Source organism: Scardinius erythrophthalmus (genome assembly GCF_964197995.2).
Source record: "Scardinius erythrophthalmus genome assembly, chromosome: 21".
NCBI lineage: Eukaryota > Metazoa > Chordata > Actinopteri > Cypriniformes > Leuciscidae > Scardinius > Scardinius erythrophthalmus.
Window position 1 is genome coordinate 13,241,776 of NC_138241.1, and position 24,285 is coordinate 13,266,060.

Sequence of the window (24,285 nt, forward strand, 5' to 3'; positions counted from 1 at the left end):
ATTTTTTTTTAATTAAGGCATTAAGTTCAATTTCCAAAAGATGATTTTTTATTCCTCTTTTTAGTCAACTTTAGCATGGGTGTCTAAACTTATGCATAGCACTATATATATATATATATATATATATATATATATATATATATATATATATATATATATATATATATATATATATATATATATATATATATATAATTATATAAATTGTATAAAATCCAAGGTAAACATTTCTAGTAATTGTGCAGTTAATTGTTCTCATACTGTATTTTCAGAAAGTTTTGGAATATATTCTCTACCCAAATGTGTCACTAATAAAACACAGTAAAAATTATTTAAAGAGAAGGCTTATATTGACCTTTTAAGATTTTGTTTACATCTCTCTCTCTCTCTCTCTCTCTCTCTCTCTCTCTCTCTCTCTCTCTCTCTCTCTCTCTCTCTCTCTCTCTCTCTCTCTCTCTCTCTCTCTCTCTCTCTCTCTCTCTCTCTCTCTCTCTCTCTCTCTCTCTCTCTCTCTCTCTCTCTCTATATATATATATATATATATATATATATATATACAGTGCAATGCATAAGTGAATACACCCATGCTAAAGTTGACTAAAAAGAGGAATAAAAAATCATATTTTGGAAATTGAACTTAATGCCTTAATTTAAAACATTAGGAAAAATCAAACCTTTAAGGACACCAATTTTCTTTGTGAATGAATAATGTATTGTAAATAAATAAATGTTCTTCCTTAAAATACATGGTGCATAAGTGAGTACACCCCTATGTTAAATTCCCATAGAGGCAGGCAGATTTTTATTTTTAAGTATTTTTTTTTTTTTTTTTTTTTAGGATACTATGCACCTGATAAAGTTCCCTTGGCCTTTGGAATTAAAATAGCCCCACATCATCACATAGCCTTCACCATACCTAGAGATTGGCATGATTTTATTTCAGTTAGCCTAAAAGCTAGTTTGATTTGCATTGAGAGATGATCTTATGGAAAGTACCCCATGCCAATCTCTAGGTATGGTGAAGGCTATGTGATGATGTGGGGCTATTTTAATTCCAAAGGCCAAGGGAACTTTATCAGGATGTATAGTATCCTAAAAAATTTTTTTTTTAAATACTTAAAAATAAAAATCTGCCTGCCTCTATGGGAATTTAACATAGGGGTGTACTCACTTATGCACCATGTATTTTAAGGAAGAACATTTATTTATTTACGATACATTATTCATTCACAAAGAAAATTGGTGTCCTTAAAGGTTGGATTTTTCCTAATTTTTTAAATTAAGGCATTAAGTTCAATTTCCAAAATATGATTTTTTATTCCTCTTTTTAGTCAACTTTAGCATGGGTGTATTCACTTATGCATTGCACTGTATGTGATATTTTATTAAAAAGGTTATACAATTACAACAACTATTAAAATTGTAACAATATTTCCAGTGTAATCTTTCTTTGTAAAAACTAAAGTATACATTTTATCATATTTATTTCAAAAGTTAAGGATTCATTAGTTTGAATATAGCCTACATATATGAGCAGAAATTGGCAACATTATAAGCTTATTTGATGTGGCAGTATTTTACAGTAAAAACTTTATAATCTATCCTATTTTTGTAGTCAATTTTTACTCATCTCAGTATAGCAATAGAGTTTGGTAAAAGCTGTTCATTCATTCACACACAAAAACGCGATTCATTTTTAAACAGTATTTTTGCCAGCTGTAGGTACATAACAGCACGCATCTGTGCGTTCATTCATTCATACATAGAAACGCAATTCATATTTAAACAGTCTTTTTGCGTGTACAGACGCGTGTACAAAGCAGATATAGAACTGACCTATTCCTCAGCCGGATCCGTTGCTTCTCGAAATGAAACTTCCAGCACTTCTGAGGTAAATTTTCCAGGATTATTATTAAGATAGTATTATTCCTCACAGCGTCATGAAGTACATGACTCTGTTTACTCGCGGTGTGTGTTATCCAGCTGATGTGGGCGTTCACAGGTTTGCCTGGATCACCTCAGATTATTTACGTTTGAATAGCGCGCGCTCTCCGTGGGCGGGGTTACATTAAAACATAATGAGCTGAGATGAGAACAACTGACATCTCTCTCTTTTCATACATATTACATAAATTGAGAATATTTGTTTTTTATAAAAAACAAGAGAAGAGAATTCAAGCTTATTTAAAAGAAGAGAATTCAAGCTTCATGCCTGTGTGTCTGTATGCCTGATTGACTGAGTATTCACTGAGTTACAGTTCATTTTCTGACACATTTCAGAATGGACTATACACTGACAGAGAGAAAGCAGAACTCGCATAATGTTTATTTTTCTTTATTTGGCAAAAAGCAAAACACTTTGTTTGTATTGTGAGTATACACAAAAATAATACATACTTAACAGGATCGTTTGATGTATAACACAAGCATGTAAGATAAAAATCAACAGATTATTTTGAATCTCTTTTGCACTGATAAGGGAAAAAACAAGCAGATCACGCCGGCGTGATTGCCGACCCCAGGGTGTTAAAGTGAAGTCCTTCAGTTCTTTCTGCACTTTCTGTAGGTCTTTCGTGGAGGTTTAGGGCTTATTGAACTGATCTGATGTTTATGCAAGATATAACAGTAAAATTACATTTCTATAACAGTAATCACATGAGAAATGACCTCCGCTGCCTTCAGCTGTGTGTTGTTTAAATGCTGCATGAAGTGTGTCATTTGCTCTGGTTTAATTCTGCGGTGTTGTGCAGGTTTAGTCCGGTGAGTGAGAACGCTCCTGTCGGGACGCCTGTGGGATTGATTCTGGCCGTAGCTGTCAACACCACTGTCTTTTACTCTATAGTGGGTGGAAATGATGGAGGTGAGTAACCTGTATGCAAATGTGGTTCTTCAGTAAATTTGGTCAAATTCATCTTAAATTTAGAATAAAATGTAGAACAAACTGGAACCAACCAGCGCATATAGTTCCTGGTTGAGGTGTACTACAGGGGATTTGTGAATAAAAAATATACAACCGTGAATTTCTAGTGGTTCGAGTGCTCATCATTGGTGTAGAAGACACTGTGAACTGTTGTCTGATCATTTTGTGTTTGCAGGTGTGTTCAGAGTCAATAACCGCACCGGGATCGTCTACACAAATAAATCTCTGGACTACGAGACTGTGATCAGTTATGTACTCCGTGTGCAGGCCGATTCCCTCGAGATCATCCTTGCCAACCTACGCGCTCCTTCCAAAAGTAAGAACAAAACTAAAGCACATATTCCCAAGAATATTGTACAGAATTTTATTTGGAGAGATCTTGCAGCTTTATAGTAAAGTAAATGAAAGATATAAAAGTCATTATATTGAAAAAAAAATATGTGTATAGAATAGTATATGACCACACGTTTCAAATGAAATTCTAAGTTAAGACATATTCTGGTGAATCTTACAAAATCTGTCAAGAAGCAATTAGACACTGTTTGAAAAACCCATGCACTCTTTTTGCAAAACTATAAACACATTCGCACTCACTAAAACACATTTCAGACTGTGATGCACTTGTGTTGCAAAAAGCTAAACGCAGGCAAAAGCTAAACACAAATAAAACACAGTTGTCATTGTTTACACACAATGACTCAAACTTGTTCACACTTATTTCTAATGATGTGATCAAACCAACTGTACAGAATAAGCCAGTTCAGTGTGCACAGGTGCAATGAATGTTGATACAAACAGTAGATCTCAGAGGAGGGAGAGTATGTGTGAGAGGTGATGGACGAGAAGGAATAGGATAAGGATGAGGAAGAGCAAGGATTATCAAGGCTGGATCTGTCAGACTAGAGGGTTTTTCCATTTTCCTGCCAAGAGACGACATTACCTGTGATGTGGACAAAGTCCTCAGGCCAGAGCCAACAGGAAAACATGATGCTGAGACAGAATCAGTCTCTCACTGACTTTTTGCAGTTGAGTGTACTGTAACATGCTTTATAAACATGTCTGTAAAACATATTCTTTGGGATTGCCCAATCTTTAATGTTATGAGACAGCGGGAGAGGAACATTAATTTGTGGGTTGAAAAACTATTAAATCTACAGGAATATATTTAGTTTATGTAGTTCGATATAGATGCGGTTTTCTAACTCTGACTACTAGTAATAGTACACGCTCTGACCATCCAATCAACGGACGTGAAAATGCTGATGTTATTGTACGCCTGCTAGATGGCCCCGGTGCCGTCAAATTGAAATCTGATTGGCTGATTAAATCTGACTGATTATCTGATTGGTTAAAGCAACAGTTTCATTGCCATTTATTTTAAGCTACAGGCACCCGCACTATCGATTCTGAAGGCCTCAACACATGATGGCTTAAATATGATTGGATAAAACACAAACTCTAACACAAACATACATGACTGGAAGCAGCACAACCAAGAGAAAAACTGTGGAATTAAGAGAATGTACAATAGGGAATAATTTAATAGACATTCATGGAAAAAATATATTAAAGCGCAAGTCAGTGATTCTGATAGTGTTTAGGCCAGTCAGCCTTGCTGGCCCTGACGGCCCACCACTGGCATCTGCCATGTAATAGCCGGTGATGCTGATATGGCAATAAACTCAAATACTACTACTACTACTACTACTACTACTACTACTGTAACATGCTTTTCATTTAGAGCTTTTTTTTAACCTTTTTGACTTTTGCAGTTGGACTACTGTATTTTTACAGTATGCAAGTGCTGAATACAGCCATTCATTACTATACATTATTCAGTATAATACTATACTTGCAGTGCATACAGTATACAATTTATTCACCTTACTACTTACTACTGTAAGTTACGATTACTATACTTATTTTACGGGATTGCAAAATTAATTTAATCTGTTACAATGTACTTTTTTTATGTAGTTTCTAGTGAATGATCTGTGTTTATATTTTGACTGGCTGTGTGTATGATCTGAAAGCAATTGATTTTGAGCACAGATCAATGTTCTTTGAATATAGTTTGAAGATTTGGTTTTGAGAAAGTGGGTGATGGTTTCGAGAAATGTGTTTTAGCAATTCAGAGAAGACTAACTAATGGGACCTCATTATAAAGTGTTTCGGGGGAAAGGTAGTTTCAAGGACCAATTGCGAACGTCAGGCCCAGATTTTATGAATCAGTCAAATCCCAATGGATGAAAAAAGTCTCATCCTATATTTTTGTTGTTGTCATTCAATATTTTTCTCATTGAATATTCACTCAGTAATGAACCACATTACAGAAATTAAATGGGTTGCAAACTCCATTTCATGTTGACTTAGAAGTTTAGTGAGCACATCACAGGCCTCTGACAGGACAAACTTTACATGAGAGAGAGAGAGAGACAAAATGTGTGTGTGTGTGTGTGTGTGTGTGTGTGTGTGTGTGTGTGTGTGTGTGTGTGTGTGTGTGTGTGTGTGTGTGTGTCCTGCCATGTGTCTTGCTTTCTCTTTGATATAAATGTTGTACATAACAGGACTGGCACACATTCTCTCTCTCTCTGACTTAGCATCCTGTTTTTCTTCATTTCTCTCTTTTCTCTCTTATTGAGCAATGATATACAGCTTTTCATCTGCGCTTTCCCCTGTGTGCGCATAGATCCACTCAGATGACTTTATATATTGTTGTTTAATGCAGCAGAAGACAAATGCTTTCTGACAGAGCATATTTTTCACGTCTGCCACAGTGTGAAGAGGGTTGCTGAAGCTGTGTGTGTTTACATTAACGTTGCCTTTTTGGTTTTAACTGTGACAAATAGGGCTTATAGTTCCATAAACTGAGGTCTGTTTCTCCCGTGTGTGTGTGTTTAATTATAGCAAACACAGCTAAGGTATTTATCGACGTTCAGGATGAGAACGATCATCCCCCTGTCTTCACAAGGTCTCTTTACATCGGCGGTGTGACTGAAGACACTAAGACCTTCACCACAGTACTGAAAATTGTGGTGAGTATATGTGCATATGTTATGTGTTATTTATTCCTAGGCAGCGGTGTAGGAACAATCTGAAATGTTATGGGGCCACAATATAAACCTTAGGCTGGACTCATGAATATTTGTTAGGTTACATAATGCTGATTTGTTGAAGCTAGGTAAGTAGACACTTGCATTGACAAAAAAAATGTTGGCCATTGTGTAGAACACAAAAGGAAAAATTTTAAAGACTGTTCGCATGTTTGCCAATGGCAGTTTGTAGTGATCAAAAAAGGTAAAGGTAAGAAAATAATTCATTTATGCAAAATAAAAATGTTTATGGATGAGTGAAACACTGATGTTTTTAGCATGACTGTGGTATGAAGCATGTCGCGATTGTTAATGAGAGACAGATATCAGCGCCACACGCGAGTCCCACTCAGTTGCTCAACTCTACATTTGCGCGTCTCTGTCAAGTCGAAGTTTGTCACGGACGTGGAGCTCTCGGCATCTTGAAAACGCCATGCTGATATTGATCCTCGTTTTAGTTCTCCTTTTGTCTCAAAGTCTGCTTGCCATGGTCCATAATGTTTGAAAGAAACAACAATAGTGTGAGCGTGCCACTAGGCGTAATGCAGTTGTCCACGTCTGTCGCCATGGTTACTATGGCAGAGCGGAAACCAGGGATAGCGTGGATATTACGTCATTTATAGGCGACAAGTGGGACAGGGACGAGCCATTATTTAAAACTGGAATTTCTCTGAAATTAAAAATCTTTGGAAACTTTTGGGATATTGTAAGTTTACAACTGCAGGAAATATATTACACTGTGCAAGTGATTTTTGGATATTTTATTACAAAAATCTTACATATTGTAGCTTTAATCACAATACTATCAGAATGCACTGGAACAATGGTTATTAATTCATGGGGTTTGGAAATGTTCTGCAGGTGTTGGTGTCTGCAGCATATTGTATTTCATTTTTACAGAGGGAAACTTGCTGTTCACATCCTGACACACCTGTCAACACTATTGAATATCTCTCTCGCTGTTCAAATCTACTCGCTTCCCCCCCACTTCTTAGTAACTGTGCTTAGACAGCTTCTCTCTCCATTCTGACAATGTGAAAGACAAGTGACGGACACCTGTAAAATACCCACTGGGCTCTGTGTTCCCCTGCAAGGTGACCGTTATCTCATTAATTGAGTCTTTTAGCATCTATAAAAAGCATTAATGATATATGGGGATTATTACATTTCTAGGTCATCGCTGAAGTGGAAACTGCAGAGTATTTATTTCTCTATCTCTGCCACCAAGATTTTTCAAGGGATAGTTTGGCCAACATATTACTTTTTTATTTAAGAGACAGAATTACTAACAGCTGGTGCCAGTGCAAACTCTTTTTTTTTGCAATTAAAAACTACTGTCAGTTACTAAAGACACGTAGTGAAACATGAAAAGGCGTGAACAGTTATTTTTGCGGCTGACCTCATTGCATATGCTTTTGTAGGAGTTTCCTACAATGTATGCTAAGAGAAAATTGTAATCATGCATCGTGATTTAGTCAATTTACTAGTATTTGAAGAATCGGCGTCGGGCTCTTGGAGAGAGAACTCTGATTGGCTGTTCAGCTTAGAACAAGTCAATGCATGAAGTCAATGCATGAGAATTAGTAGTCAAAACGGTACAGATAGAAGGCTGTTCTAATTTTACCTCATCTTACCTGAGTGTTCTTGGGCAAACAGGTGCAGAATGTGCATGCAAGTTGACAGTCAGCTGTAGTTCTCTCGGTGTGTTCAAGTGCAGCTTTTTTGCCCCGTGAGGCGACAACACAGTCGGCTTGCATCAGCGCTATAGTTCTTTGGCGTCGGTTTGGTGTGTCCCTACCCTTAAAGACCCCCTATGGTGAAAATCAAGTTTTTAATGTTGTTTATTTGTCTATGTGCTGATTTTAATGTGCTTTAAGGCAAACCATGTGCAAATTCATCAGTCAACAGCATTGCTGGCTATTAAAACCGCAGTGTACCAAAGACAGTCTTAAGAACGCGGTTTGAAACCGCCAGTTTCCTACCGTCACAAACATGTATCTAATCCCGTCAACGTGCGGGACGGGGCTTTTCTCCACTGACTTTCTATAATGTTTAAAGGATGCTGATTTTCAGAGGTCAGCTGAGACTCTGAGATGGCTAATGGGAACACGGTTTGTGTAACATTAGCAACACATTATTAGCAGTTCAATAATGTAGTCAAGCCAAAGGCTAGTCATATCAATTACCGTTTATGTGTCCGATTTTGTAGAGAGCGATACATAAAACATTTCTATTCTGATACATTGACCAGTAGACGAGCCTGTATAATTCACTCTTCTTCTTCTGAATCAGTGTCTGGTTCAAACATATATGACTGAATTAAACCAGTATTTCCACTTGCCATTGTTTAGCAGCGTTTACTACAGTTGACCGAGCGGATCAGGTAGTCCGAGCTGGTGTGAGTGAGTGGAGGCAGGGACTCATTTGCATATTCAATGATCCACGTATAGGCCTACTAAATGAAGCAAGGGTGTAGAGTTACATTCAAACTATTTTAAGGCATGAATAAATAATTTTTTAAAGGAAAAACATTTAAATACGTCCTTTTGATTATCAAAGATGATATGGCTGCTGTAGTTTCTGCTAGGGGGAGGAACTGTAGAGAACAGAGAGCGCGTAGTAGAAGGAATAGAATTTTCTCCACTCGTGTTCATTTATTTGGAATGCCAGATGAAGAAAGACGTTATCCGAACATATAATTTGCCAAGCTGTGTTATTTTTTAATTTGCGCTACTCTTTGGTAAACTGCGTTGGTCATTATGGAAATGAGCTGCTACTTCTCTGTTCCTTAATATGCGCATTGTCAGTAAATCAACTCCCATCTGCTCTTTTATGGGATAGCGGTAATTATGGGATAGCACTCTAATTGGCCCTGTTTAGTAAATCTGGCCCAAAGCCTTTTAAGGAATCCAGTTCTTCTGTTATATAACCAGATAAAGTGAAATTCTCAAAACCATATTCGTTTCCATGATCAATATGTTTCTTCATGTAACTTCATGTGCATCAGGCTACAGATATCGACACAGGAAACTACAGTAAGATGGCCTACAGACTGATCATCCCTCCCGCGCCCGAGGGGCAGGACAGTTTCGTCATTGAGCCGTACACTGGCATCATCAAGAGCGCCATAATGTTCAGAAACATGCGCCGATCCTACTTCAAGTTTCAGGTCATTGCCACGGACAACTATGGGCAGGGGCTGAGCAGCAGGGCTGATGTGGTGGTGAGTGACCTTTGACCTGTAAAGTTTGTTCATGCACTTCATGTAAAAAGATGATTCAAACACAGCTGAAAGATCCCACTCAAACACGTGGCTTTAAGTGCCATTTTACAGCCGAATCACATTTAAGAGCCGAATCACATTTCAGTAATTTTAAGACTGATTAATTTAAAATGTGTCTAAATCACATAACAGTCTGCACTGTTAGTAAATGAAAATATCTCTCCAGAGTGTCGGTTTGGTAAATATGTTATGTTTCAGTAAATGTTTGCGTTCAGAAGTGCATATGCTATTCGTGCACTACTTAGTGCAGTAATGAATAGTTAAATAAACTCTTTTTGTGTCAGCTGAATAATTTATGCTGTTTTATCTCCTGAAGTGTTGCAGCCAGTGACTTGTATAATTCCCAGAAATCTCTGGAGCTGATGACTGCCTAATAAAATAAGAGGGATTTAGAATTGCAGTGTATCAGGGTTTTAAACATCATGGCATTAATGTTTGTCATTTACGATTTCCACAAGCAGTAGAATTATTTTATAAGCATTCATTTGGCCGCTACACTGTTACTGACCAATTGAATTAAAGACCATTGCAACTGCAAACAGCACTTCAAAGCTGGGCGGTATACTGTGAAGAGTGGATTTTTTTTCTATTTTGATATAATTGCTATTACTATTGCTATTACTGTTTGGTCAGAGAAAATACATTAAATCCTAATTGAATATCTGGATATACAGCGGGGGAAATAAGTATTGAACATGTCATCATTTTTCTCAGTAAATATATTTCCAAAGGTGCTATTGACATGAAATGTTCACCAGGTGTTGGTAACAACCCAAGTAAGCCATACATACAAAGAAACAAACAAAAATAAGTTCAGAAATTAAGTTATGTGTAATAATGTGAAATGACACAGGGAAAAAGTATTGAACACATGAAGAAAGGGAGGCGCAAAAAGGCATGGAAAGCCAAGACAACTGCTGAAAACTTACAGTAATTAAAAAGCAATCCAGCCCCCTGTCAGTGGAAATTAATAACAGCTGGTTCAGTCCCAAATGATGGCCTACAAAAAGGTCTCATTGCCAAGGTGTCACACAAGACACATCTCATGATGGGTAAAAGCAAAGAGCTGCCTCAAGACCTTCGCAACCTAATTGTTCCAAAACATAATGATGGCATTGGTTATAGGCACCATTCTAAGCTTCTGAATGGACCAGTGAGCACTTTTGGGGCCATAATACGGAAGTGGAAAGACAATAATTTCACCATACATTTGCCTCGACCAGTGCTCCTCGCAAGATTTCTGATAGAGGAGTGAAAAGAATAATCAGAAGAGTTGTCCAAGAGCCAAGGATCACTTGTGGAGAGCTTCAAAAAGACCTGCAGATAGCAGGTACTGTTGTCTCAAAGAAAACAGTAAGTAATGCACTCCACCGCCATGGCCTGTATGCACGCACACCACGCAAGACTCCATTACTGAAAAAAAAAGCATGTTGAAGCTCATTTAAAGTTTGCTGCACAATTTGGAAAAGCCAGTGAAATACTGGGAGAATATAATGTGGTCACATGAGAGCAAAATGTAACTGTTTGGATGCCATAATACACACCATATTTGGAGGAGAAATGGCAGTGCACATTACCCTAAAAACACCATACAGCTTGGTGTTGGCTCTTGGACAACTCTTCTGATTATTCTTTTCACTCCTCTATCAGAAATCTTGCGAGGAGCACTGGTCGAGGCAAATTTATGGTGAAATTATTGTCTTTCCACTTCTGTACTGTATTATGGCCCCAAAAGTGCTCACTGGACCATTCAGAAGCTTAGAATGGCGCCTATAACCAATGCCATCATTATGTTTTGCAACAATTAGGTTGCGAAGGTCTCGCTTTTACCCATCATGAGATGTGTCTTGTGTGACACCTTGGCAATGAGACCTTTTTGTAGGCCATCATTTGGGACTGAACCAGCTGTTATTAATTTCCACTGACAGGGGGCTGGATTGCTTTTTAATTACTGTAAGTTTTCAGCAGTTGTATTGGCTTTCCATGCCTTTTTGCGCCTCCCTTTCTTCATGTGTTCAATACTTTTTCCCTGTGTCATTTCACGTTATTACACATAACTTAATTTCTGAACTTATTTTTGTTTGTTTCTTTGTATGTATGGCTTACTTGGGTTGTTACCAACATCTGGTGAAAATTTCATGTCAATAGCACCTTTGGAAATATATTTACTGAGAAAAATGATGACGTGTTCAATACTTATTTCCCCCGCTGTATGTATATATGTATATATATATATATATAGAGAGAGAGAGAGAGAGAGAGAGAGATAGAGAGAGATAGAGAGATAGAGAGATAGATAGATAGATAGATAGATAGATAGGTAGATAGATAGATAGATAGATAGATAGATACACATCACATCTTTTTCGTATTCTGTGTGGGTTGTAGGTGTCCGTTGTGAATGCCTTGGACATGCAGGTTGTGGTCTCTAATGTGCCGCCCACTGTGGTGGAGGAGAATAAAGAGCAGCTGATTAGGTGAGAATTCCTCCCTTGTTGTGTTTCTCTGCTTTGCCAGTTTCTTTGAGTGGCATTTAAGTGTTCCCTGCACTCTCATCAGCTTTTGTTTTCCTACTTGCTTTTATTTAAATGGCCATCCAAATTGGCAAAACAGAATTGGGCTCAATTGCAAAATTCAATGAGCAAAATAATGCTACTTTGCTCAGTAGATTGCAGCATAATCATAATAAAAGACAAAATGATCGCTTTATAAATGCTAGTCAGGTGTATTCATTTCAAACCGAAGATATTACAATGCTATTCGTTCAATTTATGTTATATCAAAGTTGTTTTGTATGTTTTACAATGCGTTATAGATAGAATCTTACAAACTCTTATATTTGCCCCTTGAAATATTGTCTTCACCCTAATATGAAAATGTAATCACATTATTAACATATTTAAGTATTTATTCATCATGGTAATATTCGCTGTACTATCAGATGCTGATTTTTATGGAGCCCTGCACATGGCATTAAAAAAATACAACAATATATATATATATATATATATATATTATAAAAAAGAGAGAAATGTATGTAAATCAGTGGTGATAGTGAGAAATACAAACTCAAAAGTAACATTTTGAGTTTTGTGAATATTGTCATCATGCATTTTTTTCTTTTTTTTTTGACAAAAAGTGATGCGTTTGGTTTATTAAGATTACCTGTAAAATACAGGTATTAGAAATTAAGTTGGTGGGTTTTGCTTTTTAACATTTGAGGAAGATAGTCATTTCATATACCATATTTTTTTCAGTATTTTGGAGCGCTATGTGCAAGATCAGATCCCTGGTGCTAAAGTGATAGTGGAATCGATCGGCCCACGGCGGCACGGAGAAGGTTATGAACTTGAAGACTACTCCAAATCAGACCTGCAGGTGTACGCCATCGACCCTCTCACCAACAGAGCAATCTCCAGACAAGAGCTCTTCAAGTAAGCCAAACACAGAGCCACTCCTGACACCTTTAACAAACAGTCTGCTAGTTTGTTTCCAACATTTGGAAAAAGAAGTCAGAGCCTTGTCCTGTGTGCCCTGACTGTGGTGTTCATGTGACATTGCTAATTTAAACCTGGCTTGCCACAATTTCAGACCCCCTTTCCTCCTAATTTCACCATTGCTGCCTGTTCTTGCTCTTCTTTGCAAAACAACATATTTTCAAAATCATCTAGTCAGTGGGTTGTGTTACATCCCTGCCCTTGTTTTTTTTTTTCTCTTATCTTTTGTGAGTTCTAGGTTTGACTCCTCCTTGGTGGGCGGGGTTGCTCTAATGAAGACCAGCTGCACCTGTGGCAAACTATTTAAGGAGCTCCTGGATTTTGCCTAGCTCTCTCTCATTTGTTTTGTGACTTTGTTTGAAGAGTGGGTTCTTGAGTTTGTGTTCCCATATGATTTCCACAACTCTACCAACCTCATTTCCAACTGTTTATTGATTTGATTTTGTGTTGATATTTACTATAATTATCTTGTGTTTGAACCCTAGACATTATTTGGTTTAACCTTAAATAAATTTACAATTTCTTTATTTGAATTCATCTTGTCAGTTGTCCTCTTTATGTTATGACTTTGAGCCGGGTCGTAACATAAATTGGGGGCTCGTCCGGGATCAATGATGGTTTGGATTTGAGGTTTTATTTTTTTGAGTGGAGTGTGGAAAAGGTTATTGGATTATTAGAAGTCTCCGGTTAGGTAGAGTGTTCCAGCTGGGTTGCTAGTCAATCCTTCCAACGGCACACTGTTTGTTTTGTTAGTTTGTTTTGTTAGTTTGTTATTTTTGAAGGTATCCCGGGTGGACATAAACAGCTAGTCAACTAATCGGTCTTAAGCCCTGTGTAATAAGGCAATTTCTCCTCATTGGACACGGTTTCTAGGAGGTGTTTTCATAAGGTTTTAAAAAATAATATTTGTAGCAAATTATTTCAAAAGGGATATATATATATATTAGGGCTGTCAATCGATTAAAATTTTTAATCGCGATTAATCGCATGATTGTCATGAGTTAACTCGCGATTAATCGCATTTAATCGCACGTTTTTTTATTTGTTCTAAATGTTCCTTAAATTAATACTTTTCAAGTTTGTAATACTCTAATCAACGTGGGCATGGATAAATAGATGCTTTATGCAAATGTATGTTTATTATTGAAACCATAGTCAATATAGAGCATAAGGAGGAGACATGTTTCAAAGGTCATAGATGTTTTTCAAAGAACTTGTTCATGTCTATTAGACATGTAGAAAGAACAAAAAAATGCCAGGTTACCATTACTTCTCTTTCTTTGCACTGAGCAATTTACTAACACAAACGTGTTTAGATTTTTGCATGACAGGGGCAGCTCTTCTAAAAATGCTAAAGGCTACATTAATTATTTATTATTACATTGTAGTTTGTCTCTCTCTGTGCCCATTTTGATGAAGCAAAATTCTCAATAAAAATGTTTTCATTGGTATATTTTACTGTTTCTGTTGTCAACGGAATGGATTTGAAAAGGTGACTGAAACGCGACCCATTAAGACATAACCAGCTCTTCCTTCTAAGATGTTAAGTTAATCTGCACAAAAATTCTGATAATCGAGCCGTCGTCTGGTGAAATCAAATACACATAAGATAAAGACAATATCTGTGCTCTGATTTCGGCTATACTTGTAAAATTAGAGAAGCAACATAATATCTGTGAATTAAAGAGCTGCTCCTCAGCGCGAGACGCAGAGAGAGAGAGAGAGAGAGAGAGAGAGAGAGAGAGCGCGCGCGTGCTGGGAGAGCAGTACCGGCGGTACCGGGAGATTCTCAGAAACTAAATAAGGTTTGGGCGCTTTGTTGAAGGGAAAAAAAATCGCTAAAGGGGTCTGCAATGTCGCTAAGTTAGCAACACTGTGTATCTCCATTTCTCCAACTAGGGGTTGGGCCACGGGTCAAACAGAAAAGACGCGCTGCGTTAATCGCGCGTTAAAAAAATTAGTGCCGTTAATATGATTTTGCGTTAACGCGTTATTAACGCGCTAACTTTGACAGCCCTAATATATATATATAATTAATAATAACGCATAATCCATCCACCCATCCATTTTCCTTGCATTATTCCCGCAGGGTCCGCTTCACACACACATTTGATTTGGCACAGGTTGTATGCCGAATGCCCTTCCTGACACAATCACACTCACACTCACTTCTACGACAATTTGGCATGTCCAGTCCACCTAACCTGCATATCTTTGGACTGTGGGGGAAACCGGATTAATTATAAATATTTAAATCAACCAAAAAGGGAAATACAGAGAGAGAGAGAAGTGCAAAGAATGGCAAGACTTACAAAGTTAAAGGGATAGTTCAACCAAAAATGAAAATTCTGTCATCATTTACTCACCCTCAAGTTGTTTCAAACCTGTATGTGTCCATCAACTGTTTCGTTACCAACAACTTGAGGGTGAGTAAATGATGACAGAATTTTCATTTTTGGGTGAACTATCCCCTAACTACAACCTTTGAAACCCATCAGAGAATCAGTTCACCTTCTTAAAAGGGGCAAAGCTTAAAGGGCACATAATAACACATGCAGTTTCTGCCAATCTCATGTAAACCTTGAGTACAGAGTAGTATTGCATCCTTCATATCTCCGAAGAGTCTTTAGTTTTATCAGATTTATAAAAGACAGATACACTGTGCCGTGTCTTTCTGAAAACATCCTGGAGGCGTGCCGGGCAGCGCTGCCGACGGCTTCCATTACCCGAACGAAGCAGGTTGATGGGCGTTGCTCTTGCTCTCACTCTTACTCTGGTTGATGTGTGTGTGCACACTCTTCCAGGAGAAGTGCCTATACAAGGAATTCGGCCCTTTATGACGTCATACAGGGCCATACTCGAAAAAAACTTTCCGAAACTTATACAAATCCTGAATGAGTGTATTTGTCACAGAAATACTCCGTCATACGTCCAACTTGTTTTGCAGGAGAATCTCTTTAAAACTCTTTCACATTGCAAATCAGTCAGAATGCATTAAATAACATTAGACATACACTGTTAGAAAAATCTGTAGAAATTACAGTATTACTGGCAGCTACTTGCCAGTAACTTACTGTAGATTTAAATTGATGTTATTTACTGGCAACAATTTGTTCAAAATTAAATGAACATTAAACATTAACAAGTCTTTATCTTTACAGAATAAAACTAAAATAACGTCCTCATGCAAAGCATTCTGGGAACCAAAATCTGAAGGAAAAAAACAGAAAAAGGTTGATGAAGATTTCTGGTTCCCAGAATGCTTTGCATTAGATTGTTATTTTATAATTTTATTCTTTAAAGACAAAGACTTGTTAATGTTTAATGTTCATTTAACTTTGAACAAACTGTTGCCAGTAAATAACATAAATTTAAATCTACAGTACGTTACTGGCAAACAGCTGCAAAACTACAGCAAATTTTTTACAGTGTACCCTTTAAGAACGCATCTAAAGATTGATAAAAATAGTTGCTTGCTTTGTTTTTGTGGCTGAACAAGAGTTCTGGATGCGTCTGTAGAATATGGAGATTCAGACAAAGATGATTATTTTGATACCAAGCAAGATAGGATTGGAAGACATTAAAGGAGTGATACATCCTCACATCTGGATAGAAGCCTTTAGAGTTTCACTAACACAACTAAAGAGTGCTAGGCTAATGTAACATAGGACACACATACATATACATTTGTGAACAGCTTGATTTTGGATTGAGTGTACAGAATGTCTTTTTGTGTGTGTTATGTCTAAGTGTGCGGGATTCGCTGGGCCACACATGCTTTTGGTACCTAGTGATGGGGGTCAATCTTTTCCTCATCGGAATGTTTTGATGTTGGATAGGGAGATTCAAGCTGATCTGTTTAGTGTTTTTTGTGTGGTGGGGAGGACATCAAGATTTTAGCACCCATTTAGGTGTAAAATCAAGCCTGTCAGTGCCAGGTCTGTGATTTAAATTTGATTTAAAGTCAAAAAGGGTAAAAGCTTTGCTGAGGCCTTGAGCCCAATTGATCATTGTGATTATATCCAGATGTTACTATTATTAATTAGATAATACCATTCAAACGTTTAGGGTCAGTAACATTTTTTATATATTTTTTATATATGTCTTTTATGCTTCCTGAGACTGCATTCATTTGATCAAAAATACAGTAAAAACTAATATTGTTTAAAAGAACTGTTTTCAATTTTAATATATTTTAAAAGTAATTTATTCCTGTGGGGACAAAGCAGAATTTTCATCATCATTACTTCAGTTTTCAGTGTCACATGATCCTTCAGAAATCATTCTAATATCCTGATCTGCTGCTCAAGAAACATTTATCTTTATTATCAATGTTGAAAACAGTGGTTTAATAGTTTTGTGGAAGCCATGACACCCTTTTTTTCAGGATTTCTATTTAATTGAAATAGAAATCTTTTGTAACATCATAAAAGTCTTTACTGTCACTTTTGGTCAATTTAATGAATCTTTGCTGTATAAAAGTCTTTGAAAAGAATCACTCTCAAAAAAATGCTGGGTTAAAAACCACCATTTCTATTTGGCAACCCAGCGCTGGGTAAATATTGGACAGAACACATGGTGGATTATTTAAATCCAGCTTGTTAGGTTTATACATTAACCCATTTGCTGGGTTATTTTCTGGGTTAGGTCAGTCGACCTGTTGAAGGTTATATATATAGGCCAAGCACAGTTCATAAAGGCTATAGTATTTTTTAATTCAATGGCAAGTCAGCCTTTTACAATCATAAAATACTCAAAAAGCATTTGGTAAATGTTTTAGGATGTGATAGGTGCAGCAAAAGCAGCGAATGGGAATCGGTGGGAAGAAAACTGGTATCAGTAGGCTATTCCAGTTCATTAAATGACAGTATATTCATATTACATTAAAAAAAGTTTTACCCTGTGTCATCTCATCTGTCAGACATTCAGCTAGCGCACTAAATCAACAGCGCTCCTATTACAGTTAGTGGTGCACGTGGCAACTTTTAGCGATGTCACGTCATGTTTCAGCCCTGGTCGCACATTCATTTTGCGGGAGGTGAATCTTCCATGTTGGCACCGGTGCGTCGATCGGCTAAGCAGACGTTAGCTGCGACGTACATGTAAACGAAAAAAAGGTCAAATTTGAGACTACAGACGTTTTCCTACTTGTACAGTAATAATTTGATAGGAATGCAATGTAATACAAAACAAAACAAATATGTTTCCCCTCAGGACGTTTTCTCTCAGAACAGAACACAAAATGACCATTGAAAAATGAATCCAGTTTTATATATATTATAGTATATATAGATTTGGATATCATGACATATCTCTAAAAAAATGTGGCAAAAAATGCAAAAAGTGAAGGAGAAAAAGGAAATGAATTGTGTTTTGTAAACAGCTATTCTACAGGAGGCACTTATCCTTTTCAGCCAAGAGGAAAAAGCCCCTGACATCCAGACACACACACAGCAATACACTCATTTGAACTCTGCCGTGCCCCATGATTTAGCAGGGAGACGCGTCTGTCACTGGGATCCAACAGAAGTCATCAGGATTCTGTTCAAATATGTGTTTACTGAGCCAACACACACATCTCATTCATATTCACAAGCACAGGAGTTCACAGACCACCTGCCTTATTCTGCCTTTCTAGTCACACATCTTACCCTTATACACATTTTATTTTGTTCACCGTGAGATGTGTTCTGCTTGTGTTTGTATCTCTACCAAAGCAGAACAGCTGCCCAGATGATAATGTCATGCTCAGAAGTTACTGGTAACATTACTTTAGAGAAATAAAGACACAAATGAAACAACCGTTGACAGAAATAATTAGCAAGAATTTGATGAGAACTGTTTGAGCTCATTTTAAAAAATTATATATATTTTTTTAATTGAATTAAATGTGTTGATCTCAACTAATTTAAGATTGCATGTGAGGGTCTCAGGAGAAAATCTGAAAAATAGAAGATTCATGCAGAGATGTCTCTCTTTTCTCTCCATTATGATCTCCATCTCCATTAAATTGTGTAAATGTTTTCAGAACCAACTGAGATATTTAATGAATGGTTGTTGTTGTAGTGTTATTGTTGTTTACTCAACCACTGCTCTAGAATCTCATTCAAACGCATGGATTTGAACTGTGAAGACAGGTTGTATTGTTGTTTCTTACAGTGACTAGGAATGGTTATTTTAAAGAATTTTCTTTCTTTTTTTGTACGGAGAACAGAATGGCATTCTTCTTTTGTGTTTTAATGAAAAAAAAAAAAAAAAAAAAAAGTTTAGAATAACATGGGTGTCATATAGTGACCTAGGATGAAGACAAGGTATACAAAAGAGGATCTCAAATGCTGCATAACTTTATTAAATGCAACAAAAGAGAATAATCCAACAACGTAGACTAATCCTAACAAGTGAAGGCAACACAACAGTGTGCTAGAGCACAAAAAAACCAGACAATGAACTAAACAAACTGAGGGCATTATATACACAGAGAACTAATTATCAAATTATAAACAGATGTGAGTAAATCAATGAAACAATGAATAACCATGGCAACGGAAGAACATAGAAGGCGATTACAAATTGTAGATTTGAAAATCATGCTTTTCCCCAATTATTGTTGAATCACGGAAGCTACACCAGTTACTTTTCCAAGAGATCTCTATTTATTATTGTATACATGTATGAGACATACGAGAGAAACAGGCATAGAAGAATAAGGCTACATGAGAGGTCCAGATTTCTCTGTTTTCCCATTTCTCTATCCCCTCACCCCATCATGCCAGCTGTAATAGTTTCTCAGTGTTTCTCCTCCCTCATGCCTTTATGTTGCTCTGGGTCAGTACAGTAAGGATTGAGCTTATATACACCACTCTGGGACATACAACTTCCTTGTAAGGTAGCAAAACATGTTGCATATGTTTAAAAATGGAACGTATACCTCATGCTTACACATGATACAATCCACTTTCCACATTAAGAAACTATCCCTCGGTGTATACATTTGTGGTATATTTGCATTAGTTGTTTAGCAGTTAATATTTTACTGTCCTCTGAAAATAACTCAACATACAGCCATTATTGTCAAAATGGCTGGCAACAAAAGTGAGTACACCCTAAGTGAACATGTCAAAACTGTGTCCCAAGTGTCAATATTTTGTGTGAGCACCATTGTTATCTAGCATTGCCTTAATCCTCATAAGCATGGAATTCACCAGAGCTGCACAGGTTGTTGCTGGGATCCTCTTTCACTCCTCCATAATGACATCATGAAGCTGCTGTTTCCAAATAGCAACTAAGTTACTTAGTGCACATTGACAAATAAAATCTATTCATCCCCATTTCTTTAAACTCCTCAGATGTTGTGAAGCATGTGTGCATGGCGTTGCAGGTCTGTTTGACCACATAGATCAAACACATGCAGTCTTTCATCAGTCTTTAAACCTGGATCATCGATTGTGTTTGAACAGTCCTATTTACTAGGTGCTTCTGTTGAAGTGTTCTGTTGCAAGCGGGCTAATTGGTCTGCCAGGGATACTTATGAAGTACTTAACAAGCAAGTCTATTTAAACATTATTGATCAGCAAAATGTCAACAAAGGCAATACTTTTTAGATTTTACATCAGCTGGGGAGAAAAGCACTCTTGCTCTGCTTTGAAGTGGCTTTAATAATTAGCGCTGTATCAAGATATAAAATTATAATAACTCAGGTTGATACTAGCACAGTCATATCACAAAGCTGTATCTCTCTATTAGTGTTACTCGATCTTAGTGCTGCATTTGATACCAATGACCACAACATTTTTTTAAATAAACTCGAAAGTGATGTTGGCAACTTGGCATTAGTGGAATTGCATTAGCATGGTTTAACTCATACTTATCTGACCGTTATCAGTTTGTAGCAGTAAATGAAGAGATGTCTTATCGATCAAAAGTTCAGTATGGCGTACCACAAGGCTCAGTACTAGGACCGCTGCTGTTCACTCTGTACATGCTACCCTTAGGAGATATCATTGGGAAGCATGGCATTAGTTTCCACTGTTATGCTGATGATACTCAGCTCTTTATTTCTTCACGCCCTGACGAAACTTACCAATTCACAAAATTAACAAAATACATAGCTGATATAAAAAAAACGGGATGACTAGTAATTTCCTACAACTTAATTCTGAAAAAAACAGATATTCTAATTATTGGATCAAAAACTCTAGTATCTGTAAAACCGCATTTTTACATCTTAAAAATATATCTAAATTACATCATATGCTCTCAATGACAAATGCGGAACAGTTTGTTCATGTGTTCATGACATCAAGGCTAGATTATTGGAATGCTATTATGGGTGGTTGCCCTGCACGCTTAATAAACAAACTACAACTGGTCCAAAATGCAGAAGCTAGAGTTCTTACCAGAACCAGGAAGTATGACCATATTAATCCGGTTCTGTCAACCTATTAAACATCGTATACATTTTAAAATATTGCTGATTACTTACAAAGCATTAAATGGTTTAGCTCCCCAGTACTTTAGCGAGCTCTTGACGCATTATAGTCCTTCACGTCTATTGCAATCTCAAAATTCCGGCCAGTTGACAATACCTAGAATATCAAAATCGATTGGTGGCGAAAACGAAAATCATTTTCCTATTTAGCACCATTTTCCGGGAAGCAGAAACAACCTGTCAGTTCAAATCTAGACTAAAACCACATCTCTTTGACCTAGCATACACATAACACTTATATAATGCAATGTTAGGCTGCATACTGTAGATTAGGTCAGCCAGAACCGGGAACACTTCCCATAAATCCTGATGTACTTGTTACATCATAAGAACGATGGCGACTACGCTAATATTAGTCTCTCTGCTTATCTCGAAGTTTACCGCAGTCCATCGGATCCAGGCCGTATCTGGATCTGATGGAGGACCTGCGCATGGACGTGACGACAACGCAGTCCTGAAGTGTCAGCTAGTCTCTCCCCTGTGAAGGCCTCCTTCCCTTCCCTTCCCTTCCCTTCCCTTTACCTCTGTACAGATAAAATGTTGTGGGGATAATTCCGGTTCACGTGGCTACGCGGAAAACGATAAAAAATTCTGTATTATAATTTTTTCAAGGCTTGTAACTTGGATCCTATTTCATGGTTTGCACTGTTTTGTGCAAATAAGCGGCCGGATCGCAATAAGAATTTTCTGTTAGAACGGTGTCGTGTTAGCGGCCCCTAAGTTAATAACTAATGATCGTTGCGATGGAAGTGAATCAATCAAAACTAACTGTAGCTGGACAATAACTTTATTCTAGAGCTGCTGTAAAGCCCAAAAAATCTGTTACTTTAATGTCCTATTATCACTGTAAAGCTGCTTTGAAACAATCTGTATTGTTAAAAGCGCTATATAAATGAAGGTGACTTGACTTGACAGTCAAACCTTTGCAGCGGAGAATGAGTACAGTATTTCCACATCATGTTGCGTATAGTAACCCATAAGATGAACTGGAAAAGGCTAAATACTGCTGAGCGGATGCTTTCCTCATTAGCAGGATTGTTGGCTCCTGCTTCTGTGCTGAAGATGCTTTGCATTGACACTGAATGTTGTCAACATCTAGCTGTCAATCATCTCAAGGCTGTCCTAGTCAGTACAGTATAAACATAATGTGTGGGTGAGCAGAAATGTGCAGTATTGTATCACCATGAAAAGGGCTTACTGTACATATACAGGTACATATTTGTGTATGGAACAGATTGAAATTACACATACCATATTTTTATTTGATTTTAGTACTGTCACAATTAAGCTTTTCAATATACAGTACACTGCCCGGGTGTTTATGTTTCTAGCAGGTTATGTTTGGCAGCAGTTCTTCTAACCCTATTTGATGAAGTATGTAGCTTTTGATTTCTTAAACAACCATGTAGGAAGACACATCACGACCATATTCCAGAATGACAATGTCAAGATTCATCTGGCTCAAAGTGTGAAAGAATGGTTGGGAGGGAGCATGAAGAATCATTTTCTGAGTCCAGACCTTAAATTCATTGAAAGTCTTTGGGATGTGCTGGAGTAGACTTTACAGAGTGCTGGACTCTTGCATTGCCAATACAAGATCTTGTACCAAAAATTGATGCACCTCTTGAAAAACATCATTTTTATTTTTTATTTCCATCAATAGATGCATAATTTTTTGGTCAAGATCTTGTATTGACAATTCTTCATGCTTTCTCCCAACCATTCTTTCACAATTTGAGTCTCTGAATCTTGACATTGTCATCCTGGAATATGTCCATAATGTGTCTTCCTACATTGTCGTTTAAGAAATAAAAAGCTACACACTCCATCAATAAGGGTTAGAAGTTGCCAAAGATATAACATCCTCAAAACAAAATAGCTAATCACTGCAATAATGATCCAATCATAGACACTTAAGATATTGCCTTAAATCCAAACAGCGACTTTTTTTTTTTGGTTGGACAGTGTATTTCAATTGCATCACTACAGTTGCATTATTACTGAACCCACCTGTGCTACTTTGTGCTTTTTTTGTGTGCTCATGCATTGTTATGTAAGTTTTTTTTTTTTGTGATTATGATGTACTTACTGTACAGGTACATATTTGTGTTCGGAGCAGATTTCAATTTTAAGAATTCTCTAAAAAATTTAAATGTTTTTTAAATGAATATGTGCAAACGTGAATTTGACAGGTTCCTGGATGGGAAGATTCTGGACATCAATAAAGAGTTCCAGCCGTACCTGGGCGAGGGCGGGCGGATTCTGGAGATCCGCTCTCCTGACATTGTGGCGAGTGTGAAGAAGGCTGCGCAGGCGGTGGGCTACACAGAGGGGGCGCTGTTGGCGCTGGCCATAATCATCATACTGTGCTGCATCCCTGCTATTCTTATCATTATGGTGACATACAAACAGTGAGTACAATATTCTTACTTTTCGAATGTCAGTCCTCTCAATGACAATCAGCCTTAAAAGTTGCATATTTCAGCTTATAATGATAATGATTTATTGAGTACAGTTTGATGCATGTAGTTGGCAACACACTATTTTCTAGTGTGTTGGAAAACAAACCCATCAAACTGAATTTACTTACTTCTTAATTTACTTGCAATAAAATGTGCAAATAATAATAATACGTAGTAGTAGTAGTAGTAGCAGTGATTTTAGTATTATTAGCCAGTCAATAAATCCAAAACTCTGGTAACTGGAATTTGTTTTCCCGCATCATTTATATTCATAAATGAGAAAAATGACACACAAAAAATAGGGATGCTTGATATTGAAAAAAAAAAAAAAACATTGCAATATTTTGTTTTTTCTATGATATATATATATATATATATATATATATATATATATATATATATATATATATATATATATATTGTGATATGAAAACAGTATCACCAGATGACTTGAATAGCTTGAAGCTGGAAATAATCAATAATTCTAGAATGATTGGGGTGATTTTGTAGGGGAGAAAATAATAACAAATTACAATCATAGAT

The 24,285-nt window shown here is 36.9% G+C and overlaps 1 protein-coding gene across 1 annotated transcript in view; it reads left to right on the forward strand.

The window, feature by feature from the left end:
- Positions 1 to 24,285, forward strand: part of pcdh15a (protocadherin-related 15a) — a gene marked incomplete at both ends in the record, with an annotated part of 242,137 nt that overhangs the window by 187,255 nt on the left and 30,597 nt on the right. The window contains 7 exons of the mRNA XM_081351594.1: positions 2,751 to 2,860; positions 3,096 to 3,236; positions 5,828 to 5,955; positions 9,020 to 9,235; positions 11,684 to 11,772; positions 12,553 to 12,729; positions 23,473 to 23,691. Of these exons, the coding sequence (XP_081207720.1) occupies positions 2,751 to 2,860; positions 3,096 to 3,236; positions 5,828 to 5,955; positions 9,020 to 9,235; positions 11,684 to 11,772; positions 12,553 to 12,729; positions 23,473 to 23,691 (1,080 nt within the window). The remainder of the gene's footprint in view (positions 1 to 2,750; positions 2,861 to 3,095; positions 3,237 to 5,827; positions 5,956 to 9,019; positions 9,236 to 11,683; positions 11,773 to 12,552; positions 12,730 to 23,472; positions 23,692 to 24,285) is intronic.